Source organism: Abramis brama (assembly GCF_963993115.1).
Source record: "Abramis brama genome assembly, chromosome: 6".
Lineage (NCBI taxonomy): Eukaryota > Metazoa > Chordata > Actinopteri > Cypriniformes > Leuciscidae > Abramis > Abramis brama.
Window position 1 is genome coordinate 16,758,771 of NC_139968.1, and position 23,834 is coordinate 16,782,604.

Here is a 23,834-nt window from a genome sequence, read left to right on the forward strand (position 1 = left end):
ACGGGGACGCGCAGCAGCACACAAACTAGCCCAATATTAAAAATAAAAGGATTAATATAGATAAAAGGAAAAATATTGTGGAATCCAGCTTGTCCAGTAGATGGTGTACTTGCGTGCTTTAACCTCACGCAAGAGCAGATCCGTTTCCTCTCTGGAGAAGCGTTCAATCTTTCCGCTTGCAGTATTTTCCTAAATGCACTTGTGTCATGTGCTTAGATCGTTAAAATAGGGCCCACAGTCTCAAAAACGCGGTTTGAAATCGCTGGTGTTTCTGACGTCACAAACCACCTTGTAACCAATCAGGTCAACATGTGATTGTCAACGAGTGGATCTCTGAGCTGGTGTGAGTGAGTGGAGGCGGGGCTAATTTACATATTCATAGAACCTTGTATACTAAATGAGGCAAGAGATACATTCAAGCCATTTTAAGGCATTAATATTTTTTTTTTTCCAAGGAAAAAACATTTAAATATGTCATTTTGGTGATAAAAGATGAGTTTAAGTGCTTAAGTTATTAAACATCTCAGTGTTATACTAATTTAAATTTTTGAAATTATTTACTGTTGCCCTCAATATGAACATATTTAATGAATCAAACCAACAACAACCAAACAGTTACACCACTTTTGTGGAAACCATGATATATATATTTCTTTAGGGTTCTTTGATGAAAAGAAAGTTTACAAGAACAGCATTTATTTGAAATAGAAATGATTTGTAATGCAAATGTCACTTTTGACCAATATAATGCACTCTTGCTGAATAAAATCTTATTGACCCCAAACTTTTGAACAGTAGTCTACTAGATTTTTTATTTGTTAGTAAAGACCAACACACAACTCAAAGTACATACTGTATTTTATTATCATATCATCACATTTGTTAACAGCCAACTACAAAAGTGTAGTAGCTTTTACTGCATTGCTGCAACATGAAATGTTCCTTCCTCTGACTCTCATGAGAGCATGCAAACAAAAGATAAAAAGAGCAATTGCCCAAATCATCCCGTACTGTATCTTTCACTCAAGCACTCCTCCCTTTCAACACTGAGCGGTTTAGCAATAACTTTAGGAGGTGTTCCGTCACCTAATAACAGCTCCAATAAAACATAAAAAATATATTATGCTTCCTCCCTTAACGATCCTCACTGGCTAATAACAGTCGGCACATTTGCCACAGTAGCAGAGAATACAAAAGTAAATAATGCATAAGAATAATTAAGGCACAAGGTTGTTGGATTTATTCTGTCAAACAGATGTTCCTTCTTTTGACTCTTCAGTTTCCTGTAGAGAAAATAAAATTAATTAGACATCACAAAATCAACCTCCATTTAGTCACCATCAGATCAAAATTGACTATTCTTATTTTTTTTTTATGGAATCTTGCGGTATTTATTTATTTATTATTATAAATGATTTATCCGTGCACATCACACTTTTTAAAATTCATGTGCCCTCATAATCTTTAATCACAATAACTTCTCTGATTATGCGTTTACTGGCATGAGGGCGGGGCAACCTGTCACTCACATGAGATCGACCAATAGCAAACCACAACCATCCAATCGAATCCTGATGGACAAAATCAAGTCCCGCCCTACATTTGTTCTTGTTCGACAAGCTGTTTCACTCGGATATATGTCACAATAGTGAAGAAAAGACTAATAGTAGCTTCCGTTTTATGCTGACTTTTAAATGTTACTGATATATTACATACAATATATACATTTAGCATAGATTGAAGGCCTTACATTTTTTGTGCTTTGCGCTTGTGAATGTATGGAGAGTATTAATAATGTACCTTGCCCTGTAACTGTTCCTGCAGGTTCTTCACGCTCTCTCTCTCTTTGTCCAGCTCTTCCCGAGAGCTCTTCAGGAGCTGCTGCAGTTCAGAGGCTGCCCGGCCGAGGTCTTGCGTCAGCTTCTTCTCTTTCTCCAGTCTCTCCTGACATAGACACACACAAAACACACACACCATCAGAGAGCGGAGATCTTTTATATGCTGGTCTACACCTGAGATTTTGAAGAGGTGTTGTAGGAACCTTTAGCTCTTCAGTTGGTCCTTCTCCAGCAGCTTTCAACTCTTCTAACTGAGCCTCGAGATCCCTGACGCACTTCTGCGCCTGAGTGGAAATATACACGTGTGAACACACCAAGAAATTCAAATACGATATAACAGTTTAAATAATATTCTAGTTAAAATTTATTTAAAATAAATTTAATAAAACTAATAATAAAAAAAAAAAAAAAAAAAAATTATATATATATATATATATATATATATATATATATATATATATATATATATATATATATATATATATATATATATATATATATATATATATATATATATATATATAAAATTAATAAAAAAAGAACAAACTAAAATTCAAATACTTGTAATTTAAAATAAAATGAATCCAAAATAATTGTATTTGTGTAAATGAAAGTCAAAAATATCAAAATAAAACTACAATAGTTAATTTTAATTAAAATTAATTAATCAAACCAAATTAAAATGAAAAACAAACCCAAATTAAATTAATCAATTAAATATTAAAACAAATTTTATTCAAAACTCATTAAAACAATTAAAACCAAATCACATTAAAAATCTAAATAAATTAAGTTAAAATTAAATAAAATTAAATAAAAAGCAAATCCATAATCAAACAATAAAAATAAAAATTCAGTTAAACTAAATTTAAGTGTAATTAAGTGAATTAAATGGAAATGGAAATTAAATGAATTTCAAAAATCTCAAAACACTACAATAATTTTAATTTACAATTAAATTAAAAATATAAAATAAACCATTTTTTTTTATTTAAAACCAAATTAATTAAATGTAATACTTTAAATAATATATTTTACAATAATGAATTTGAATTTAAAATGAAATGAAATTAATAAATGCAAATCAATAAGAAATTAGAGTCAAAAGGGGCTAACTCTCAGTCCATAATAGGCCTACTAATTGAAATTTAATGAATATAAACAAAAATCATTTTAAAAACAAATTTAAAAAATATATATATTTGTATTTAAAATACAAATATTTAATTTAAAATAAAATCACTTAATAAAATCAAGATAAAAATTCAATTCAATGAAAATGTAAATTAAAAATCTCAAAATACTACAATAATTGTATTTTAAAATCAAATTACAAAATATAAATTAAAATAAAATAATTTTAAATATTAAAACAAAACTAATTAAATTAAATTAAATTAAATTAAATTATCTAAATAACATCTATAACAATAATACATTTTTATTTAAGATGAAATTATTAAATGTAAATAAAAAGCAAATCAATAAGAGTGAAATAATCTAAACAGCCCTCTAAATTGTCACCTGTTCATAGTTGTTTGCAACCTGCTGTCGAATGTCCTCTTCTGTCTGCAGTTTATTTGTTGCCTCCTCCAGCTGCGTTTTCACCTGTAAAGTTAGACATCGAGGAGTAGAGATTCAAGTTTAGTCACAGTTACAATACCCACACACAGCATATGTATACATGTACACATGATGTGCATGTACTTGAACTGCTAAAGACTCCCCAAAAAAAAAGCATGCCAGAAAACGGTCTTCAAGCTATGCGGAACATAATTCATAACAGACATGCACATAATATACATAAATACACACAACCAGTATTGACCTGAGTGGACTGTGCGCTCTTCTCGTTCTCTGCCTGCCGACTCACTTCCTGTAGCTCCTGCTTGACCTGTAATGCACAGCACAGCTGTCACTCAAAGCAGAAAGCCGCATGTGCAACGCAAGACAAACCGATGTTAAACTTACCAATGAAAGTTCTGCTCTCTGTTCCTGAGCCTCTGCTTTGGCTGATATCAGCTGGACCTGAGTTTCTGATAACAATGCCTTCAGCTGAGAAGAATATAAAGAAGGATATGACAACATATTCAAACATGTTAACGTAAACGTCAGTGAGTCGTTTAGGGTACGATTACACGACAACGATGGACTAAAAACGAAAAAAAAAAAATCCTTTGCATTTTTCACGTACAGACGACAACGTTGTCAAAACGATCCCCATTCACACATATCCGCAAAACGACTAAAACACTGTTTTATTCATGCCAGGCCAGTAGATGGCGATGTCACTTGCGCCTATAGACTAAACACAAAATACTTACAGTTTACACAGTGACGATAACGCTATCGTTTTTTAAAACTTGGACTTTAATCCAGTTTTCAATAGTTTGCATTTTCAGGTCCCCATAAAAGTTTTCCATTTTTAGTTGTCATCAGGGTTCCCACACCTTGGTTAACTTCAAATTCAAGTACCTTTCAAGGACTTTCCAGGTCCAATACCCTTAAATTCAAGGACTTAATGTGGGGACACATATGTGGTGTTCAACAACAAACGTTGAGGTACCATCGTAGTAGTTTTGTGCGCTTGAACGTCATGGCAACGTACAACACAAAGTACCTCACGTGGGAAACACTTAACGTAACGCGTAAATGCGCGTAACTAACGTTAATCAAGCAAGCTAGAATGCATAGGCCACGAAGTGTTGGCGAAATAACACATTAGCGGACCAGAGGGAATAATATGGACAAAATAAATTCAAGCACTTTCAAGGACCTGTATCTATGCATGTTTATTTTCAAAAACTTTCCAGGGCCTTGAAATATTTTTTTTCAGATTCACAAACTTTCAATGATTTCAAGGACCTGTGGGAACCCTGTGTCATGTAACGGCCCCTTAGACATATCTTCTCTTTTTAAATCAAACTCATTTAAACATAAATAAACATTAATATAAATATAAACATTAAAGAACCGTTCAAAAAGGGAAAACTATACAGGAACCTCAGAGTCAGTGAATCGTTTCACCTGAGACATTTCTTCTGTGTAGGTCTGACTGATGGTTATGGATTCCAGTTGTTTCTCTAGCTGGGCTTCCAAAAGCATCACCTGCCCCTTCAGCTACAGAGAACAGAGGAACAGTACGTTTCTACAAGAGCAGCGTGAACATTCAAAGCTTCTCCTTTTGCATTTCACAGAAAGAAAAACTCATACGGGTTTAGAGCAACGTGAGTCAGAAACCCAGTCCCCAAAACCAAAGAACAATGGCAAATGTGAGCATGAACCTGATTGGTGTCCTGTCTTTCCACATTTATCGTCTCCTCCAGGACCTTCACCTGATCCAGAGCCTGTGGGAGATCCAAACTTCAGCACAACTGAAGTGTAGTAAACAGTCACGCAAATCCAGGGTCAGTGAAGGATGTTCTTACCGCCTGTTTTTGCTGCTCAGCATCTGAAATCTTTGACTTCCACATGAGCTCGCTGTCCTCCACACTACTCTGCAGAACTTTCAGCGTGCTCTCCTGTACAAGACACACAACGTTCAGCCAAAAACCTTTTCAAAGGTCTTTTTAGGTCAAGACTGAAATCCACAGACCATAGCAATAATAAATGTAACATTTACAGACTTTGATATCATTATGGTTTCATTCTTCTTCCTAAAAATAAACATCATGACATTAATAATGTGAGTAAAGAAGTGAAGTGAATAAAGTAAATCAAATGTAAAATAGCACTGGATAGTCTTCACTGTATAAATTAAACAGATTAATCCTTATTAAATTTACAAAAGTTATTCAGCCAAGAGCAGTGAATGATGTTTGATTAACATTAGAAACACAGACGGCAGGAGGAATATTAGGCTGCTGTCACTTTAAGACCTAATGCATGGATCCAATACACTTATACTTGTACACATCTTTCTCGATTGTTTATATTCACTAAGCCATAACCAACTATGTTTACTAGGATACTGGCCGAGACAGGCATTTCAAAAATGTGTCCGTTCAAGAATACATGAAAGAGAGCTCAATTCTGTATTTGCGCACTGTCTGAGACGTAGATTTCTGGGCGTCGTTCACGTTTGTTTACGTTCATGTTCTCACAACATTGCACAGAATTCATATAAATATTACAGGCCAACTGGAGATTGACACAGTTTCAAATAATCACCAATGCAATTTTTACACTTATTTGACACTTGGTGGGTGTTAATTAGGCACCTGCTGACACCTACTGGCTTGGATGTACGAAGGTTTAGTTTTTGTTTCTGATTTCAACATGGTAGCCATCATTGGGGGGTGGGTGGGGGGGGCACTTTTAAATCTCATGCAAGTTTAAATCAGTTTAAACATATCTGTAAATTTCTTAGAAAAAACCTGCTTTAAAAGAAAAAAGTGTGGTCTATGTTTGCATGATAAATATGTGCACGCCACCGTACCGTTTCACTGAGAGTTGATCTGTACTGCTCACACTCAGCCTGAAGTGACCTCTGTTTCTCTTCTGATTGGGCGAGTTTCTGCTGCAGATCCTGACACATAATCAGATAAACATGAGACATGAGAAGAGAACAACCGTGCATTGCAGGTGTTTGTCTATAGACATGATCTCTCACCGTCACATCTGAGCTTGACTGATTTTCTGTCAGGTTCTTCTGTGCTTCATGCGTGAATGCTTCCAGCCAGTTTGTCTACAACATACATATGTTTATTGCAAAACAAAAAACAAAAAGTATACAAAATATGATTTAATTTAATATTAAATTACCTGTGCTCTAAAATTATTCCCATATTTAATACATGTATTCACAGGTTCACTTTACATTAAAAAAAGGAATTCTAACCTGATGCATTTCTATGCTGATGTGAGGGAAGAGCGTCTGGAAAGCGTTTCTGGTGTCTGTCTGGAAAGAGCTCAGCTGCTGCTCGACTTCACTCTACACACACATAAGCCTTTGATCACTAAATTAAATTATACCACACAAAATGTTTAATAGTTATAGCCAACTACAGCCTTTTGATGATAATGAACACCTCATTCATCATGGTTTGTGTGTATTGTGTAGATATAGAAGTGCGTGCATGTTTATACTGTACGTGTTTTATATCAGGGTTACCTGTGCGGCCTTGGCTTGGCTCAGTCTTTCTTCACTCAGCCTCTCAGCAGCAGATAGGGCTTCCAATGCGGCATAGTTTTTATCTCGCAGTTCCTGAACACACACCACAATTAGATGTGGATGGATGGGTAGTTAGAGATTGATAAATATGAACTGAGAGGTTATCAATATGGATGGACGAGCAGGTTAGATATGGACAAATGGGAAAGGCAGATACACATGGATGGGCAAGTAGGCATGGATGAATGAGTGGGTATATATGGACAGATGGGTTGAGTAGATCGTAGTTATAAGGATGGACAGATAAATTCAGGTGTACCAGTAGGTATATATGGACAGGTTGGGTAGATGGACGTAAAGGTAGGCTAGGTAAGGTCAGACAGAGTGTGGATATGGATGGACGAGTAGGTATATTTGAATGGGTTGGGTAGATATGGTCAGACAGGCTGGGTGGATATGGACAGATATGTAGGTAGGCATGGACAGACAGGTAGATATAGACAGACGAGTGAGTAGATATGGATGGATATGCTGGGTAGATATGAATGGACACATGTAGGTAGATATGGACGGACGAGTAGGCATGAATGAACAGGATGGGTAGATATGGACACAGCTTGGGTAGTTATGGTCAGACAGGCTGGGTAGATATGGATGGATGAGTAGGCATGAATGAACAGGTTGGGTAGTTATGGTCAGACAGGCTGGGTAGATATGGACGGACACATAGGAAGACCTGGACCAATGGGTTAGGTAGATGAAAAGGTTGTTAAATATAGATGGACAGATAGATATAGACATGAGTAGGGTAGATATCGACAAGTTTGGTAAATATGGATGGACAGTAGGTATAAAGGGACACATAGGTAGGTAGATATAGATGGACGAGTTGGTATATATATGAACAAGTTGGGTAGATATGGATGCACAGGTAAGGTAGATATGGTCAGACAGGCTGGGTAGATATGAAATAACCCATAGGCAAGCGTGGACCAACAGTTTGGGTAGATATGAACAGAAAGGTAGTAAGATGTAGTTAGTACAGTGTAGATACAGTGTGGACAGGTTGAATACATATGGATGGACGTGTAGGGTAGAGATGAACTCACATTGCTCTTGGCCTTCACTCGCTCCATCTCTTCTTTAAGCTGTTGAAGTTCCTCCTCCAGCGAGATCATGCGTGCGTCCTTCTCCAGACTGACAGACACAAAAACAAAAGTCGGTCATTATCCAGCATCCAGGAAAGAAAAAAAATAAGACAAATATCTGGAGGAATTGACTCAAGTAATCTCTTACTTCTCAAACGGCGGTTCAGCTTCAACAGTATCAGCCTGTGGATAAAAAATTAGATACCAATTCACATGTATTACACACATGCAAATATTAAAATCAAATTATCATATGCTCAACTCACACTTTCCATCTTCTCCAGCTGAGCCTGTAGAGATGCCACAGAATCTTCCTTTTCTTTCAGACTGAGGGATAGTGAGAAAGAAATGCATTTAATCCATACTGTCTACAAAATATACTTGAAGAAAGCATCAGCTGTATTGTATACCTAGCTTTCAGTTGGTCGATCTCAGCGGTGTATTCCCTTCGTTCCGTGTCCGCCTCATTAACCCTGAAAAACGAGTCCATGTTTAGATCAGACACCAGAGAGTGGCACATTCACTGAGGTCTTAGAAACAACTGGTGTCATTGAATCGATCTTAATTTGAAGATAAATTAAATTCATCAAGTTTAAATAACGAAGACAGTACCTATTCTGAGTCTCCTCAGACTGAGCTCTCTTTAATGCATCAAGCTCCTCCCTCATCTGATTAAGCTCCGCCTCCATTGATGTCAGCTGGTCCTCCCTCTCTTTCAGACTACACACAATATATCAAAGTATGGTGAATGTGATTTCACCAAGTGAAATAAGTTCCTGGATCAACATCTTTGTTGATCCTAGAACAACATTCCAATTAGCCAATCAGATTTGAGGGACAAGTTTACAGTTTATGTCAAGTTTAGTCTTACAACCAGGGTTAGGTGTTTCTACATCAGTGTTATTCACCTATCATTTCCCTCTGATTTTAGGGATTACTTATGGGTAGGGTTAGGGCAAAATGTTCAGGCAGCAAAATGTATTGATCCAGGAACATGTCAATTAAAAATTAAACTTTAAAAGTAGTGACTCAAATGAATTGTGAACAGTTCACAATACCTGCTCCTCAACTGGTCAACCTCCTCGCAGTTGATCTTCTATACAGAATCAAAACAGGAATGAGAATAGTATTTGTTATACCAAAAATTACATGCAGGACAGTACCTGATATTAAAATCTCAATGCTCATGTCAAAAACCTGGTTTTGTTGCATTGCATTGGCAACTAGATCACAGTGCTAAATATTTGTACCTGGATCTCAGCCTGTACGGTTGCTTCTGTCTCCACAGAGGGCTTTTCCTCAGTAACCTGTGGTGTCTGAGACAGCTGTGCTCTCAGTGTCTCCAGCTCTTCACATCTGTCTTTCAGCTCTTTTTCTGTAACCCGCATACGCTCCTGGAGTTCTGTAAACAGAAGTTATTTCCATCTTAAAAGGTACAAAAACATAAAACGCTACAACTAGAACATGCCCCCTTTAAATGTTTTTTTTTTTTTTTTTTTAACTCACTGTTTCCATTTGGAAACTGAGCCAAGGGAATGCATAATAAGTGAAACAAGATGTGTTTGAGTGTACTAACCGGTAAGGGTCTTGGTTTGCTCTTTTGATGCATCTATTTGAGTCTGTAGGGTTGTGCTTCTGTGCTGAGCCTCATGGAGTTCTTCACAGACTCCATCCAACTTCTGCTGCAGAGCCTTCTCTGCCTCCACACGGGACGCCTAACACAGACACAGAGGATTGTCAAAGGAATAGTTCACCACAAAACAGCACCCAATATAGCCATATAATACTTTGTGTAAGAAACCAAAATTGGAACCTGATAGCCCCTGTTCACCATCTACTTTCATTGTATATGCATGCAAGTTTGGAACAACAAACGTAAATAAACGGAGCAATTCCAATAGGGTCCTCACGCCATCAGTGCTCGGGCCCTAATGATGACTTTTGGCGAACTGTCTCTTTAATATCAAAGAATGTATTATTGCTAAACATCCAACATGGGAGTTTTAACCACAGGGGTTTACATTTCTTGCATAGCTAAGCTGGGGAAAAAAAACTAAAATAAATACACACACGAACAGACAAAATGTCCTGAAAGAAATACAAGTCATCACAAAGACAGATAGGAATTGCTTTTAAAGTTAATGTATATGGTGAAATTCCTACCTAGGGGAAGAGAATTGTCATGGTACAAAGACCACAATCACCTAAGAGAGATGAGATAAAAGGAAAAAGGTCAGGGGTCAGGGCTTACTTGTGTTTGCGCTAGCTGTTCTTCAGCAGTGGACATCTTGGTTTCAAGGGTCTTCCTGCGCTCTTCCTCAGCATGCTGAGCAGCCGTGCGCTCATTCAGCTCTCGGTTTAGACGCACACAATCCTGACGCAGCTTTGCCAACTCTGCATTCTGCCTGTGCGTGTGAAAAAGCCACAGATTTACAAAAAGGAAATGGTTAGATAATACGTTTTATAGCTGGAGGCAGGTTTAGTGTTAGCTTGCGTTGTGTAGCTTTTATTTTATGGCTTTTGCCAGGAAATTACAAGGGGAGAAAGAGGGGGAATGGGATCACAGGTTAGAACCTGCATCTCCAAAAATGAGCACTAAGGATAATAAATGTGCTTTCTGTCATTTCTGTACCAATTAAATGAATTTGCACAATTCAAATTTTATATTTTCTTAAGAAAAACCTGTGATGCTTGCCTGGGCAAAATGAGGGGGCATGGTTTGCCAATGCGTTGCTATGTGATTGCTAAGGTCTTCTGAGTGTGTTTTAGCAATATGGTTGTTATCTGGGTAGCATGGTACAGGTGATCTGGGCAATTGCTTACTGGCCCAAAAAAAAAAAACCATGCTCAAATCTCTGGTCTCTAGAAATGGATGAGGTCCCTTCCACCCGTTTTGGTTGGCATCCACCTGGCAAAATCCTAAGTATGGCTTAGGGCCCATTCACACCAAGGACGAGAACTATAAAGATAAAACTTTAAAGGGGTCATATAATGGTACATGCACTTTTACAAGTTGATTGTACTGAAATGTGTGTTGGCAGTGCCTGTACACAACCATCATAAAATGATAAAAATTCATCCAGTGGTTTTTCTTTAATCTTCTTATACATTTCCTCCTGTCTCAAATCAAGCTGTTCGATATTGTGACGTCACAATATCGACGCCCCTCCCACGATGGCTGATTGGGCCAGCGCGTTCATTGTTGATAGCTGGAGTGCTGAGCAGAATGGCGTCTAACGATTGTGGTGTTCGTACAGCTGAAGACGCAGTGGCTGAGTTTGTTTTCGAAGGGAATATTCCCCACGATCAACGTCAATGCTGTCATGTTTGCGCGAATCATTTCACCAGACTCGAGACTGCTTTACAAACGAGGGTCAGCATAAAGCTGTTTTTGCTAAGAAGCTGCTCCAGAAAAAAGGATCAGTACCAACTATTCGTGTTCCTGCTGAACCTACAGAAGAACAAGTGAGTGTAACATTTTATTGACCTTTATATTAATCTTTGCAAATAGCTTGCACGCTTCACGATGAATGTGGCTATTTTTACACTCAGGGTACATTATGGCATGTTTTCTATGTACGACGTTCTCAATATAATTCATAATCCCACGTTTATAATGAACAACGCGTTATGGTTTTTGTATTATTATTTTAAACGGTGTACGCACAGAACAGAGGGGCGGGGTGAGCAAAGCTCATTATCATTTAAAGACACATGCACTGAAACGGCATGCTGAAAACAGAGCTGTTTTTGACCAGGTAAAATGAGTGTTTTCTTACAATACTTATGAGAATTTTTAATTAAAGTATATTACAAACTTTTAATTTAGACCCTAAAGAATCATATTAGCTTGTACAAAAATGACATTATATGACCCCTTTAATAATAGTTCTTATTCTATGAGAATAGCGAAATACACACCACAGCTATAAACGATAATGACACAGAGGAACTGTGACTCAGATATAACGACTCAATCAGATTTATCTCTAATTTAAAGATCTCAAGATTTAAAGCGTCATAAGTCTGCACTGGTGTTGTGTTGGTATTCATGTCCCTAGAGAGGCGTAAAGAATTACCCCAAAATTTTGATCCTTCATCGGTTTCACTGTAAGGGTTTATAAAGGGACTGTGTTCAGTACCTGCTTTCAGCCTGGCTAGTGGCTTGATTGAGGGCATCTCTGAGAATAGAGTTCTCTTGCTGCAGACGGGCCAGCTGAGCAGTCGGTCCATTCTCTAACTGCTCTTGCAGGCTTTGGATCTGTGGAAACACACATAAACAACATTTAATAATCTAACAACACACTACACAGCATAGCGAGAGGGAAATAAGTGTGAGAGGCTGTTGACTTGTGACCTTGCCGTTGAGCTGTTTTGTCTCGTTGATGTGCTCCTGGTAGGAAGTCTGCATGTGAGCCTGTAGAGCTGCGATCTCCTGGCCACGGGCGCTCAGCTCAGAGCTCATACGGGTCTCTATGGATGTCATCTTGCCCTTTGCAGAACTAAGCTCCTATTGGCCAAAGCAATGAGAGTCAGAGATACGGTTAATGACCCAAGACCCTCAGGGTTAATGACATTTTGACAAATAGAACATGTTCCTGATCAGCGTATTTATCAACCAATCAAATTTTTGAGATCGGGAAAAAGTTAGAATTAGGTGCTTAGAGTGGTGTGTTATCAACCAATCATATTTCTGATTTTAAGGTAGTAAATGGTTAAGGTTGGGGCACAGGCAGGGATTTGGTGAAGACTAGTTTTCAACAGAATCATTGCTCCATCCATTCTCCAAACTGCTTGTTCTTTGTAGCTTTGCAGGGATGCTGGAGCGTATCCCAGCATCTCAGGCATATACAGGGAAATACCATGGATGGATGGCCAGTCCATCATTGAACATTGCTCCAGGACCAACACAATTATTTTCAACAGTCACTCATGACCTTGCAGTGAAGAAGCTTGATTACGGGTAGAAACTAGTTTGAACCTCATTGGTTTGTCTATGTTGGCACGTATTACCTTGGTAAGCTCTCGGAGACGGTTTTTGGCCGCAGCTACGTTGCCCTGCTCAGCGGTCAACTGCTTTTCCTTCTCCTCCAGCTGCTTCTTCAACGGCGCCAAGGGGTCACCCTTCTGAGATGCCTGCCAATGAGAGAAGGAAAGAGACATGAGTGCTAATAGAAGGAGACAAGTATTAGCACTTTGAAGAAGGGTTTATTAGGTGATGACTTAGTACCAGTTGGCAGGAGTCCTTTCCTGCCTTCTTGCTGATGATCTCAAAGAGTTTCTGGGTCTCGGATTCACTGAACGATGCACTATTCAGACTGGAGACCAGAGTTTTATATGGTGACGGCTGGGGGACATCAACCGTTTCCACAGAAACCACTTAAAAAAATAAATAAAAGAAAATTAGTATAGACTGATGTAGGGGTGACCCCGAATAGTCGAAGATTCGATGCTTCGATAGGAGGAGCCTGATTCGACTACCGATCTCACGGTCGAATCTTCGCAGAGGTGTTATGCCACTTTGGCTATATGAGTGCGCTCAATGTCTGATTTCACATAGAACTAGCTTTTATGTCAATACGTTAATATTCAGCCTATTGTGATAATGCTGTAGGCCTATATAAAAATGTGCAAAGAAAGAAGCTTTTAATAAATATTTTTTAACGTGCGTGAAAAAATCCAAACACCCCGCGTCCGCGTGACAGATTTAAATTTCACTTTCAATCCGTGACCGACAGAGGAGCGTCTTCGCGGCAAGGATTTAAATCTTTAACAATGTCTGGGATAAGAAAATCTAAAGTGTGGATGTACACCATCAGAAAGGATATTCTCCAAGGCTGGATTTAGCATCAGGAAAACCATGATCGCACTTCTGCCGGCCAACGTTAACACGTTTCACGCATAGACTGGGTTTCACGTTAGAATGTATTTTATCCGCGCGCACAATTTGAAAAGACTCCAACGGACACAGACAGAGTGAAAGATTGGATTTGTTCTCTCGATCAGGTAGGGGTACAAGTGATTTCAAAACTTTTCAGCCGGTTCTAATTTTATGTTTGGATGCTGTTAACATTTTTAGCTAAAAAGACTGCCTCTCCAGTTTAGCATTTATTGTTGTTTCTGCAGTTAAAAAGACAAAGCTGAAAATTCTGGCTACTATCGTTATTTTAATAATTTCTTTATTTTAATTTTATTCATTGATCTGTCAGGGTTATCTAATCTAACTATTTGTGGCTTGTGTTTTGAATATATGTTCCCCTGCACTTTAGGCATTTTGCACACATTTGCTCCTCATCCTGTGACTTGATTCTGATTTATTTCGTTTTGTATTTTTATTTATTAGAAAGGTAGGCCTATATTCTGTTCTAATTTAATTTAGTAAATTAATTGTTTATTTTTTCGGTGCATCGATGTTGTGCTGTAGGCTAGCCTGCTCGCACAGGTAATTTAGCCGATTTAATTTGATTTGCATGTGAAATGCAAATCTGCAGTGTGGCCTTTCTGGAGTTATTTATGTTATTTCTTAGTTTTATCGATCAAAAATGTTTTTATACATTTTCTTCTATATCTTTGTGTGATTTTCTGTACATCGCGGCTTTGAAACGTTAAAGCCCCGCCCCCAGCCCCACCCCCACACACATGATTCGACTATTAGTCGACTATAGGCAAGACATGACGATTCTGATTCGACTATGAAAATCCATAGTCGGGGACAGCCCTAGACTGATGCGAGCAGTGCAAGTTTGAACCCCTACTATTACATCCGTCCTAGATGGATATGACCAAGGAGACTCACCTGGCTCAGCCTTCTTCTTAGACTTCTTCTTGGTTGGAGCTTCAGTTTTGGGTTCTTCATCTTTAGGGGGAGCAGCAACCTCAGGAGCAACTGCTTCTTTCACCACTACCTCTGCAACCACTGGTTCCACCATAACTACAACTTCTGGGACCTCCACGGGCTTGACGGGGGCCGGTGCCACCTTGGCCACCTTCTTCTTTTTCTTCTCTTTTGGGGAAGGAGCAATTGGGGCCACCACAGCACTTACAGTAGGAGGGGCAGCACACTCAACAATCTTAGGAGCTGGTTCAGGTACTACTGGCTTGGGCTTAACTTCAGGTTCAGGCTTGGGAACAGGCACAGGTTCAGGTTGGGGTTCTGCTTCAACTTGGGGTAATGCGTTGGGTTCACTGTTTTCTACCACAGGTTCAGGGATGGACTCGGGCTCAGATTCTGGAAGGTTCCCATTTGGCTTCTCCTCCTTCTTCTTGGCCTTGTTTTTCTTTTCAGATGCCTTTTTCTTCTTGTCAGAGCGCTGGGGTTGGATCTTGCCTGAGTCTTGCCGTTGTTTGGCCAGGGCTTCTTCGTAAGATGTCTCCTTCATGGAAAAAGTTGAAACGAGCGTAATGCCAATGGCGGAGAACACCATGAAGCCACCAAACACCACAATTCCCAGAGTTTGAGGATCGTACACATCCATCTTTGCTCAGTCCTTTCCCTCCTAATCCTACAAAAGTACAAAAGCCATCAGCACCTTCTAAGAAAAAGGCTATGTTCTGTTGACACACTCAAATGTGCAAACAAGGACTATTTAATGTTAATGGACGACAACATACTCTGAGCATTTCACACAAGAAGTTGTAGGACAGAAAAAAGAACCACTGCTAAAGTATATCCTGTAAAGTATTATTTTTGAACATTTTCCTCACAGATAAATGCCCCCAATCAATAACTCCTGTCCAGATGTCTTTAATAAAAGTTTTGGAAGATGTTCTTTTTTTGAATGTTTTCACTAAAGTTTTGTTAATGTTTCGTTGGCTAATACGACTGTGGTCTATGACTTTATACTGCCACCTATATGCATGGATGCAGCATTGAGAAAAAGCAAAAGCTTTCAGTTAACGTTTTGTTAATGTTTTGTTTGTTAATACGACTGTGGTCTAGGACTTTATACTGTCATATATATGCATGGATGCAACATTGAGAAAAAGAAAAAGCTTTCAGTTACTGACCGTAATATCCTATTCACCAGCATTTCTGCTACCTATAAGTCATTTATACTGCTTTGTCATGTATTTGGCTTCCATAAGGGGTCAAAAAAGATACATAAATAATAAAAAGACCCTTCATTGCAGAGTACTGAGTGGATGTCAGATTATTATTATTTATTTATTTTTTGCCTTGAGACAATGTGAAAAATCTCTCCCTCTTGCAAAGTTTGAAAAAAAGGAAAAAGTTATTTTCACTGAAAACAGCACCTCCATAACTTTTGCCCACTAAAGTTCATGTTATGCAACACCCCGCCGAGACCAAACTCATCAACATTCCCTCACACAAACAGAGAGAGGCATACATACAGTTTCCAAGGGACAGGTCTGTGTGCAGCAGACCACAATAACCTTCCCCCAACATCACGTTTTAACTAGCAGCCAGTGCAACTCTTGCATGGAAGTTCTAGAGAGAGGGTCTCTACATATCTCAGGCACTCAGGTAAGGGGGATAATACTGACTGGGCTTGAATGAAATCGGCTACCCTTAACAGCATATAACTTATATGCATTATAATCTATTCACTGCTTTGCATTTATTAAATAGCCTATAATGCAACCCATTACAAAAAAAAGCAATGTGGCTGTAGTGATTCCACACTACATCTACAGAACAATTACCATGGTATTTATGAAGTACTATGAGGAACTCATAGTATTATAATGGTGCATGTCCAAAATCATGACAGATCTAGCTGTCATCAAAAACAAGCAAATACTTTTCTTTTTTACCATAGGTCTTGTTTAATAACAAAAGCCTATATCTTGCAATTATTTTCCTAAAATAATCGATGTGGGAATATGGCTATCCTAAAATGGATCCACGTGACTCAGAAAAGAGAGGACTCAGGAAATGCAGAGTTCCTACATGCAGGACACATACTCATCTCAGTGAAAGGGGGCTGCTTTCATATGTTGGACATTAACCCTTGCAGCAACATTGCTGAGTCGCTGACGTTATAATAATGGCTGAAAGAATTCGGTTTTTAAAAAAGTATTTATGGGAACTTTGCCATATGGTTATTTCTCCCCCATTTGTCCTCTTAATGATATTACTTTGCTTTGACAAAGTTTAGATTTTTTTTTACTCTTCTCCTCTTGAAAAATCATAGAATATTAAACACATTTTCATGATGATTAAAAAAGAAAAGAAAATGTAAGTTCGTAAAAAACGAAAGTAAATATAAATTTTGGATAATTATTAACACGATTCAGTCAGTCATTACATTTTTAGGAAGATACAATTAACTTTTGGCTAATTTTACAATTGTTAAAGCCTAAAAATGAACTTGCTCTTATGCTTGATGAAACACCACAAACTCGAATAGCATGTTAAATAATATGTAAAAGACACAAAAAACAATACAGCTACTCAGAACGGTACAAAGCCAGTGAGCACAGCAAGATATTTTATAAAGAAAGACTAAAACTATAAAGTGACAAAGTCAATAAAAGCATCAGTAAGGACACGTACGCTCGAGCAGAAGAAAGATGCTCTGAATTAGATTATCACAATGCACAAGTTTAAACCATCTGAGAATACAAATTATTTTCATATACAACCTAAACATCAATATCAAAACCATTTGTCAGACTGACAAACTTTAGCTTTTTCACTGGTGGTGAAAAAACACATAAGGGTGATTAAAAAAAAAGCGTGCGCTTACCTGCGTTCAAATGTACAGTGATTAAGAATCGCCGCTAACTTTTGGAGTCGTGGCACTTTTTGAGAGTTGGCGCAGCGCCCGCCTCTAAAGCTGATACGCGACCTGATACTGACATCTGATTGGATAAACGCCTGTCAATCAACGCCCTTTAAACCAACCGCGTCACGCGTAGTATCCAAAAGCGTACGGTGGGAAGCGCAGAGGGTTGTGAGTATTAGGTGGGTCGTCGAATGATAGCCTTAAAGTTTTTAAAATATAAACAGAAAACAGAAAATGTAATACTTTAAAAGCATTACTTATGCATTAAAGTAATCAATTTTATAATACCACCCTTACAAAAGTAATTTAGTGGTATCATAGTACAGTTAATGCTTTGATAGTTTGATATGTCAGTCAGAAAGACCACGGTTATATGTCACACTTTAGACACACTTAAAAAAAGTTAAGTGCCTAAGTTTAATACTTAAGGTTAGAGGTTTGTTTAAATGCTTGCCTTAAAAAATAACACTAATTTAGAGTTAAGGTGCAAAAAAAAGTCTTGACTAAACAAGAAGGGGAGGAAAGTGTAAAAATTGTTAGCTAGCAATTTCAAAATCCATTATCTTTTTCCTATCAGCTTGAATAAAGGTTAAATGACAATATGTTCCCCTCAAACATGTGTAGGTGATGTAATAGGCTAGCTCTGGAAAGACTTCCAGTAATCTGAGATAACTAAAGTTTACACTGAGTGCAAAGAAATGTCACAGAGTAACTGAAAATCAATAGGCTACTTACTATTATAGGCTATATTGCGGTGTTGTGCTAGTGTTTGTTAAGATGTAGGTTGTGCTGAAAGGCCTTGATATTAAGATGAGAAAGAATTGACTGAAACTCTTCCTAAAAAGCATGTTTTACTCCAGTCATTCATTAAATAAACAAGCATAGGGCCCTTGGCTGCCATCTGTTTGCTAAGGATTAAAGTCTTTGCTAATAAACTTCTACTGCAGTTGTAATGTTTGTATGATTATTACAAGTGGTGCTTTCTAATGTGCAAATATTCCACGTATACTTAAGGTTAAAGATCTGAACAATCCAGTAAGATTGAGTTTTAAACTTCAGTGCGCAGCTCTGTTTGTGCTAGTGTAAATGACACCAACATGGCTTGCTGATGAGACGTGCAATTACTTTTTAAGTGGTCAGATTTACAACGTGAGTTTGGAACAGGAAAGAAAGAAAATGTTGCTTCAGAAAATGTGAAAATCTACTTTCGTATTATTCGTTTGCGGAAACTGTTTTTCGCCTTAGAGACTTAAAGTGATACTGTGAGATATAAATGCAAAATTGACGAAAAATAGTTGCAATTTTGGTAAACTACATTGAAATTAGGCGAAATAAAGTCACAATTATGGGAAGTAAAAACGTAATTGTTTGAGATATATTTGTAATTGCAAGATATAAAGCCACATTATGAGAAAAAGAGTCGCAATTGCAAGATATAAGTTCTCATTGTGAGAAATAAAGTTGCAATTATGAGAAATAAAGGCACAATTGTTTGAGATAAATTTGCCATCACAAAATATAGTCACATTGTGAGAAATAAAGTCACGTTTGCAAGATATAAAGTCACATTCACTGTAAAAAGTGATCAGTTGACTTAACTTTAAAAAAAGTGAGGAAACTCATGGCCTTAAAATTATTAAGTAAGAAAACAATGCGTAATTGAAAAAAATAAGTTATGTGGAATTGTCAAGTTCACGTAACTTATTTTTTTCAATACATGAAGTTTATTTACTTAATAATTTTAAGGCAACGGGTTTCCTCACTTTTTTAAGTTAAGTCAACTGATCACTTTTTACAGCGAACGTGAGATATGAAGTCAAAATTACAAGAAACAAAGTCTTATTGTGAGATATAAAAGTCGCAATTGTGAGAAACAGTCAAATTTCTAAATATAAATTCAAAAAGATATAAAGTCACATTGAGAGACAATTATGAGATATAACACTGCAATGACCTTCTGCAATGAGGCTTCTATTTTACTCATAGAAAATAGTGTTCACCCAAAGAATTGCTCCAAAGTTCATTGAATGTTTGAAGATACATCTAAAACACTGTTAACACACATCCACCCACTCGCACTAACACAGAATGTTTCTTTTTCTCAGAAACGGGTTAAAGTGAGGCAAGGTAAAACATCGTAGCTCATTTGGAGGCATGGCGGTTCACACATCATTTCCAGACCTGATAAAGAAAAGGATAGTCTACAGATCAACAAACATCCAGGGAATCTGTTTACTTAATACCAAGACATTCATTTCCATGCTGATTTCTTACAGGATGCTGCTGAGTAGCACCCTGCTGATAAGTCTACTTCACTTTAAAGGTGGTGTTGTTGGCAGCACATCAAAACGGTATGAGACGGACCGAAAAAATGATGAAAGATGGAGAGAGGGGTCACTTATAATCATGTTTCTGTGTGCCAATACACACAACAACAGCATTTCCGAGATAAAATCCCCTATGTTCAGCACCAAAAAGTTGAGGCAACATATTTGCTTAGGGTTCCCTATTTCCAAAATCTCTGTTTGAGCCCGTGGAGGTGAAGGGGTGGAGTGGTGTTTGGGAAAGCTGGATGTTTGCTTTAGCTGTCACTGACTAGGGGTGTTCCATCAAACAAACCTTTACGGCAGCCCCGCAGCTGAGGAACTCGGAGCACCAGATGTGCATGTTCATCCTTCTGACTCAGGCTTTGACACGCATACATATTTTCCACATGCAGTAAAATAATTACACTCTTACAAATAAAGGTTCTTTATTGGCATCTGTGGTTCCACGAAGAACCTTTGGCATCCATGGAACATTTCAAATGCACATCTTTATATTGGTTTGTTAAGATCTTCAAAGTAAGAAAATGATTCTTTGGGGAACCAAATATGGTTATTTTATGGCATTGCGGTTTCCATTTATGTGCATGTCTTCTTACCGGATAAAAAAAGATCCGACTCAATTTTTAATGCGATATCCCAAAATGTGCGTAAAAATCGGTGGATGGAAACATAAGCGCTGCTGTGGTCAGGCATGTGAAATTCGAAGAGGAATTTACTTTTGCAACAAAAGATAAATGATTACAATGAATTTCGAGTAATTATCCCTATTTATTTCCAGTAAAATACATTGTTTTCTCAAAGTATTACACATATTTCTATAAACTGAGTTTAATTAACAATACTGTTAATGTCAAAATAATTAAGTCATCAACCAGATTTTAATTACACATCAATATTGTTTTCAGAAAAAGGTTTTGATTTTAAAATTTAGTGTAAGATAACATTTAAATATTGATTTTGAATACAAACTGATGTTTTAAAGTCCAATTTTAAGACATTTAAAATGGTAAATTAAAGCATATAATAAGTTATATGTTTTTTACACCATGACTAATTATATAAAATATATTATACATTAGTGCCGTCAAATCAATTAATCACAATTAATCACATCTAACATACAATTTTGTGTATATATATATATATATATACATACGCACTTAAATTTAGGGAATATGCAGTTGAATTAATTTTGTTTTATTTATATTTCCTTGAATTCACATTTGAAATACAAATCTGCATTCTGTTTTCTCCCACATTTCAAAGGGGGAAAAGCGTTTCAAAAGGGATTCTCAACTCGGTTTGGAATGGTCAGACAAAATCCCGGGATGGTGTGCAGAATACTTTATGACTCCTAACATGTGGATTCAGACTTTGGACAAGAAAAAAAGAGAGGAAGTGAAGAATGAGTGGAGGAACCAAAGATGTTATTTCACAAAACTCTCTTGCATTTCTACATTAGCGAAGACCTTCAGTGTAACCCGCTGCCCTTTTATTGATTTTTGGTGACAGATCATCAGTCTTAGTTTTCACCAGACATGGGACTTTTGATAAAAACATGTTGGACTATAGATTGCAAGTAGTACTAAAGATAAACAGTTAAATGCAATCACTGGAATAAACAGTTTTGCTTGGAATAGCATATTTCTGCATATTATACATGCAGCATGTATAGTATACATATTATGCAAAATGTATGTACATTTGCCAAAATGTGCAGTATACAACAGACTTAATATGTGGGATATATCGCAAAAATGCTAAACACTTGATTTTCAATTTCCTTTGTGACTAATTATGACATCTCAGTCATTATTTGATCAAATAATTATAAATATTTGGTTATGTTGGATTGGTATATGAATTGGTATATGAGTATATGAATACTGTGCAAAATATCCTAACAATTTGGCAGTCCGATCAAATAATCAAGCACGATATGTTAAAAATATGAGATTATATGAATACTGCGCATGCGCAGTGGGCGTATTGCCGCTCCTGGTCGGTAGGCGGCAGTAAAGAGTGATATCCTATTGAAACCAAACCACCACAAAGGATTCAGCTCCATTCTGTTATGAAAGTGCTCTAGCCATCTATTATCCTACTGTAGTTGTATTCACAGTAATGCTTCATAACTATGTCTACGGTCTCTAAGCTTGTCTTGGGATTATCGGTAGTGCTCACTATCAGTACCGTTGCAGGCGTTCATCTCAAGCAGAACTGGGACAGAGAGGTAAAAACACTCTTGTCCTACTAGCAAAATGAGCACCATGCCTTTATGAGGCACTGTTATTGAAGTATCCATTCTGTTTAACCTTTAGTGGACAGTATGCGTGCAATCATAACAAGTACAGATGTGCGAGACAGTCGGGTTTTTACTGTTTTCTTTTGTCTAATGCAAAACATACCATTTTACTATAGTAACGGTAACTAATCGGGTATCTTGGCTGACATGTTCTGTTCAGAGGGAATCGTTTTATTCTCTGGCAGTTGTTTCAGTTTATACGTGTGTTTAAGCTACTGCTTCATCATGTCAAATACATTTATATATAAACCTAACACAGATATCTTACCATTTTAATGAGGAGCTATCTGTAGTTTTACCTGTGATTATTATCAGGAGGTTACTTCAAATGTCGCATCTTAGTATAATAATAGAACATGCAGTGTTTATATGTGAAATGATCACGTGTTCGCAGAGGCTGCACGACGGAGTGCTGCGCGACCTGGAGCGCGTGGAGCGGAAGCGCGAGAACCTGCGCGTGCTCGAGGAACAGATACAACTGACAAGAGAGCTCGTGGCCGCGCGAGACCGACAAGAGGCTGACACTCCGGGGACACACAGTTAATAAACCGACTGGTACAACATATTACTACTACTATTATTATTTATAATTATTTTACAGTTGTACACCTATTACTCGTGTTTCCCTCACGAAATACCTCGGTTTCTATAGTTTCTACAATAGTAAATTGTGGTAACTTATCGTCATTGTCACAATTTACAGTCAATGATTGTCACACACACACACCAAAAAAACCTTTTGATAAATAATAATGGTAGCACTTTGATTTAAGGCGTAGTCACACGTTAATAAATGTACTTCCTATAGTAAAAACAGTAACTTAATTAATAATTAAGTTAATTAATATTACTTAGTACTTATTTGAGTAAGTACACTGTAACTACGTCACCTTAAAATGAAGTGTAACCGTAACTAGATTAAAAAGTTCGTCGAGACAAACTTTAAGTTGGCTTGAGAAAGCTGGACCAGAAAGTTTGAAGAAGTTTGAAGTTTAAAGTAGTTTAAAGTTTAAATTAGTTTGAAGTTTAAAGAAGTGTAAAGTAGTTTTTGAAGTTTAAAGTAGTTTGAAGTTTAAAGTAGTTTAAAGTTTAAATTAGTTTGAAGTAGATCGACAGATGAGTTTGTTAGTTTAAATTTTACACACAGACACGCTCACTAACTCTCTCTCTCACACACGCACACACACACACTTATGCACATACACCCACACTCATGCACACACTCACTCACTCACACACACACACTCACGGACATACACTCACACATGCACACAGACACACAGACATGCTCACTAACTCACTCACATACACACACACACACACACTAACTCACACACACTCTCTCTCACACACA

General features: G+C 37.3%; 2 protein-coding genes across 3 annotated transcripts; one reads left to right on the top strand and one right to left on the bottom strand.

Moving 5' to 3' along the window:
- Window positions 1-840: 840 nt before the first annotated feature.
- rrbp1b (ribosome binding protein 1b) lies at window positions 841-17,869 on the bottom strand. Of its 2 annotated transcripts, XM_084116377.1 has the most exons (28): window positions 17,810-17,869; window positions 14,896-15,601; window positions 13,330-13,478; window positions 13,113-13,235; window positions 12,457-12,609; window positions 12,242-12,360; window positions 10,351-10,504; window positions 9,676-9,814; window positions 9,350-9,501; window positions 9,158-9,195; window positions 8,712-8,819; window positions 8,510-8,572; window positions 8,366-8,426; window positions 8,248-8,282; window positions 8,061-8,148; window positions 6,952-7,044; window positions 6,679-6,771; window positions 6,451-6,525; window positions 6,277-6,366; window positions 5,267-5,359; window positions 5,123-5,185; window positions 4,866-4,958; window positions 3,810-3,893; window positions 3,667-3,732; window positions 3,363-3,446; window positions 2,042-2,122; window positions 1,801-1,944; window positions 841-1,283 (listed from the first exon to the last, which is right to left on the bottom strand). In XM_084116377.1, exons 2-28 carry the CDS (start codon window positions 15,572-15,574, stop codon window positions 1,248-1,250), a joined length of 3,156 nt encoding a protein of 1,051 aa, XP_083972503.1. In that variant the 5' UTR covers window positions 15,575-15,601; window positions 17,810-17,869; the 3' UTR covers window positions 841-1,247. The 2 variants fall into 2 exon arrangements, with proteins under 2 accessions (XP_083972503.1, XP_083972502.1); XM_084116376.1 differs by having other exon boundaries at window positions 6,277-6,525.
- Window positions 17,870-22,209: 4,340 nt separating this feature from the next.
- On the top strand, window positions 22,210-23,024 carry pet117 (PET117 cytochrome c oxidase chaperone; the record flags this gene model as incomplete). The annotated part of the gene is made up of 2 exons (XM_084116795.1): window positions 22,210-22,408; window positions 22,875-23,024. The coding sequence occupies exons 1-2, from the start codon at window positions 22,313-22,315 to the stop codon at window positions 23,022-23,024; spliced, it is 246 nt and encodes an 81-aa protein (XP_083972921.1). The 5' UTR covers window positions 22,210-22,312.
- Window positions 23,025-23,834: the final 810 nt, after the last annotated feature.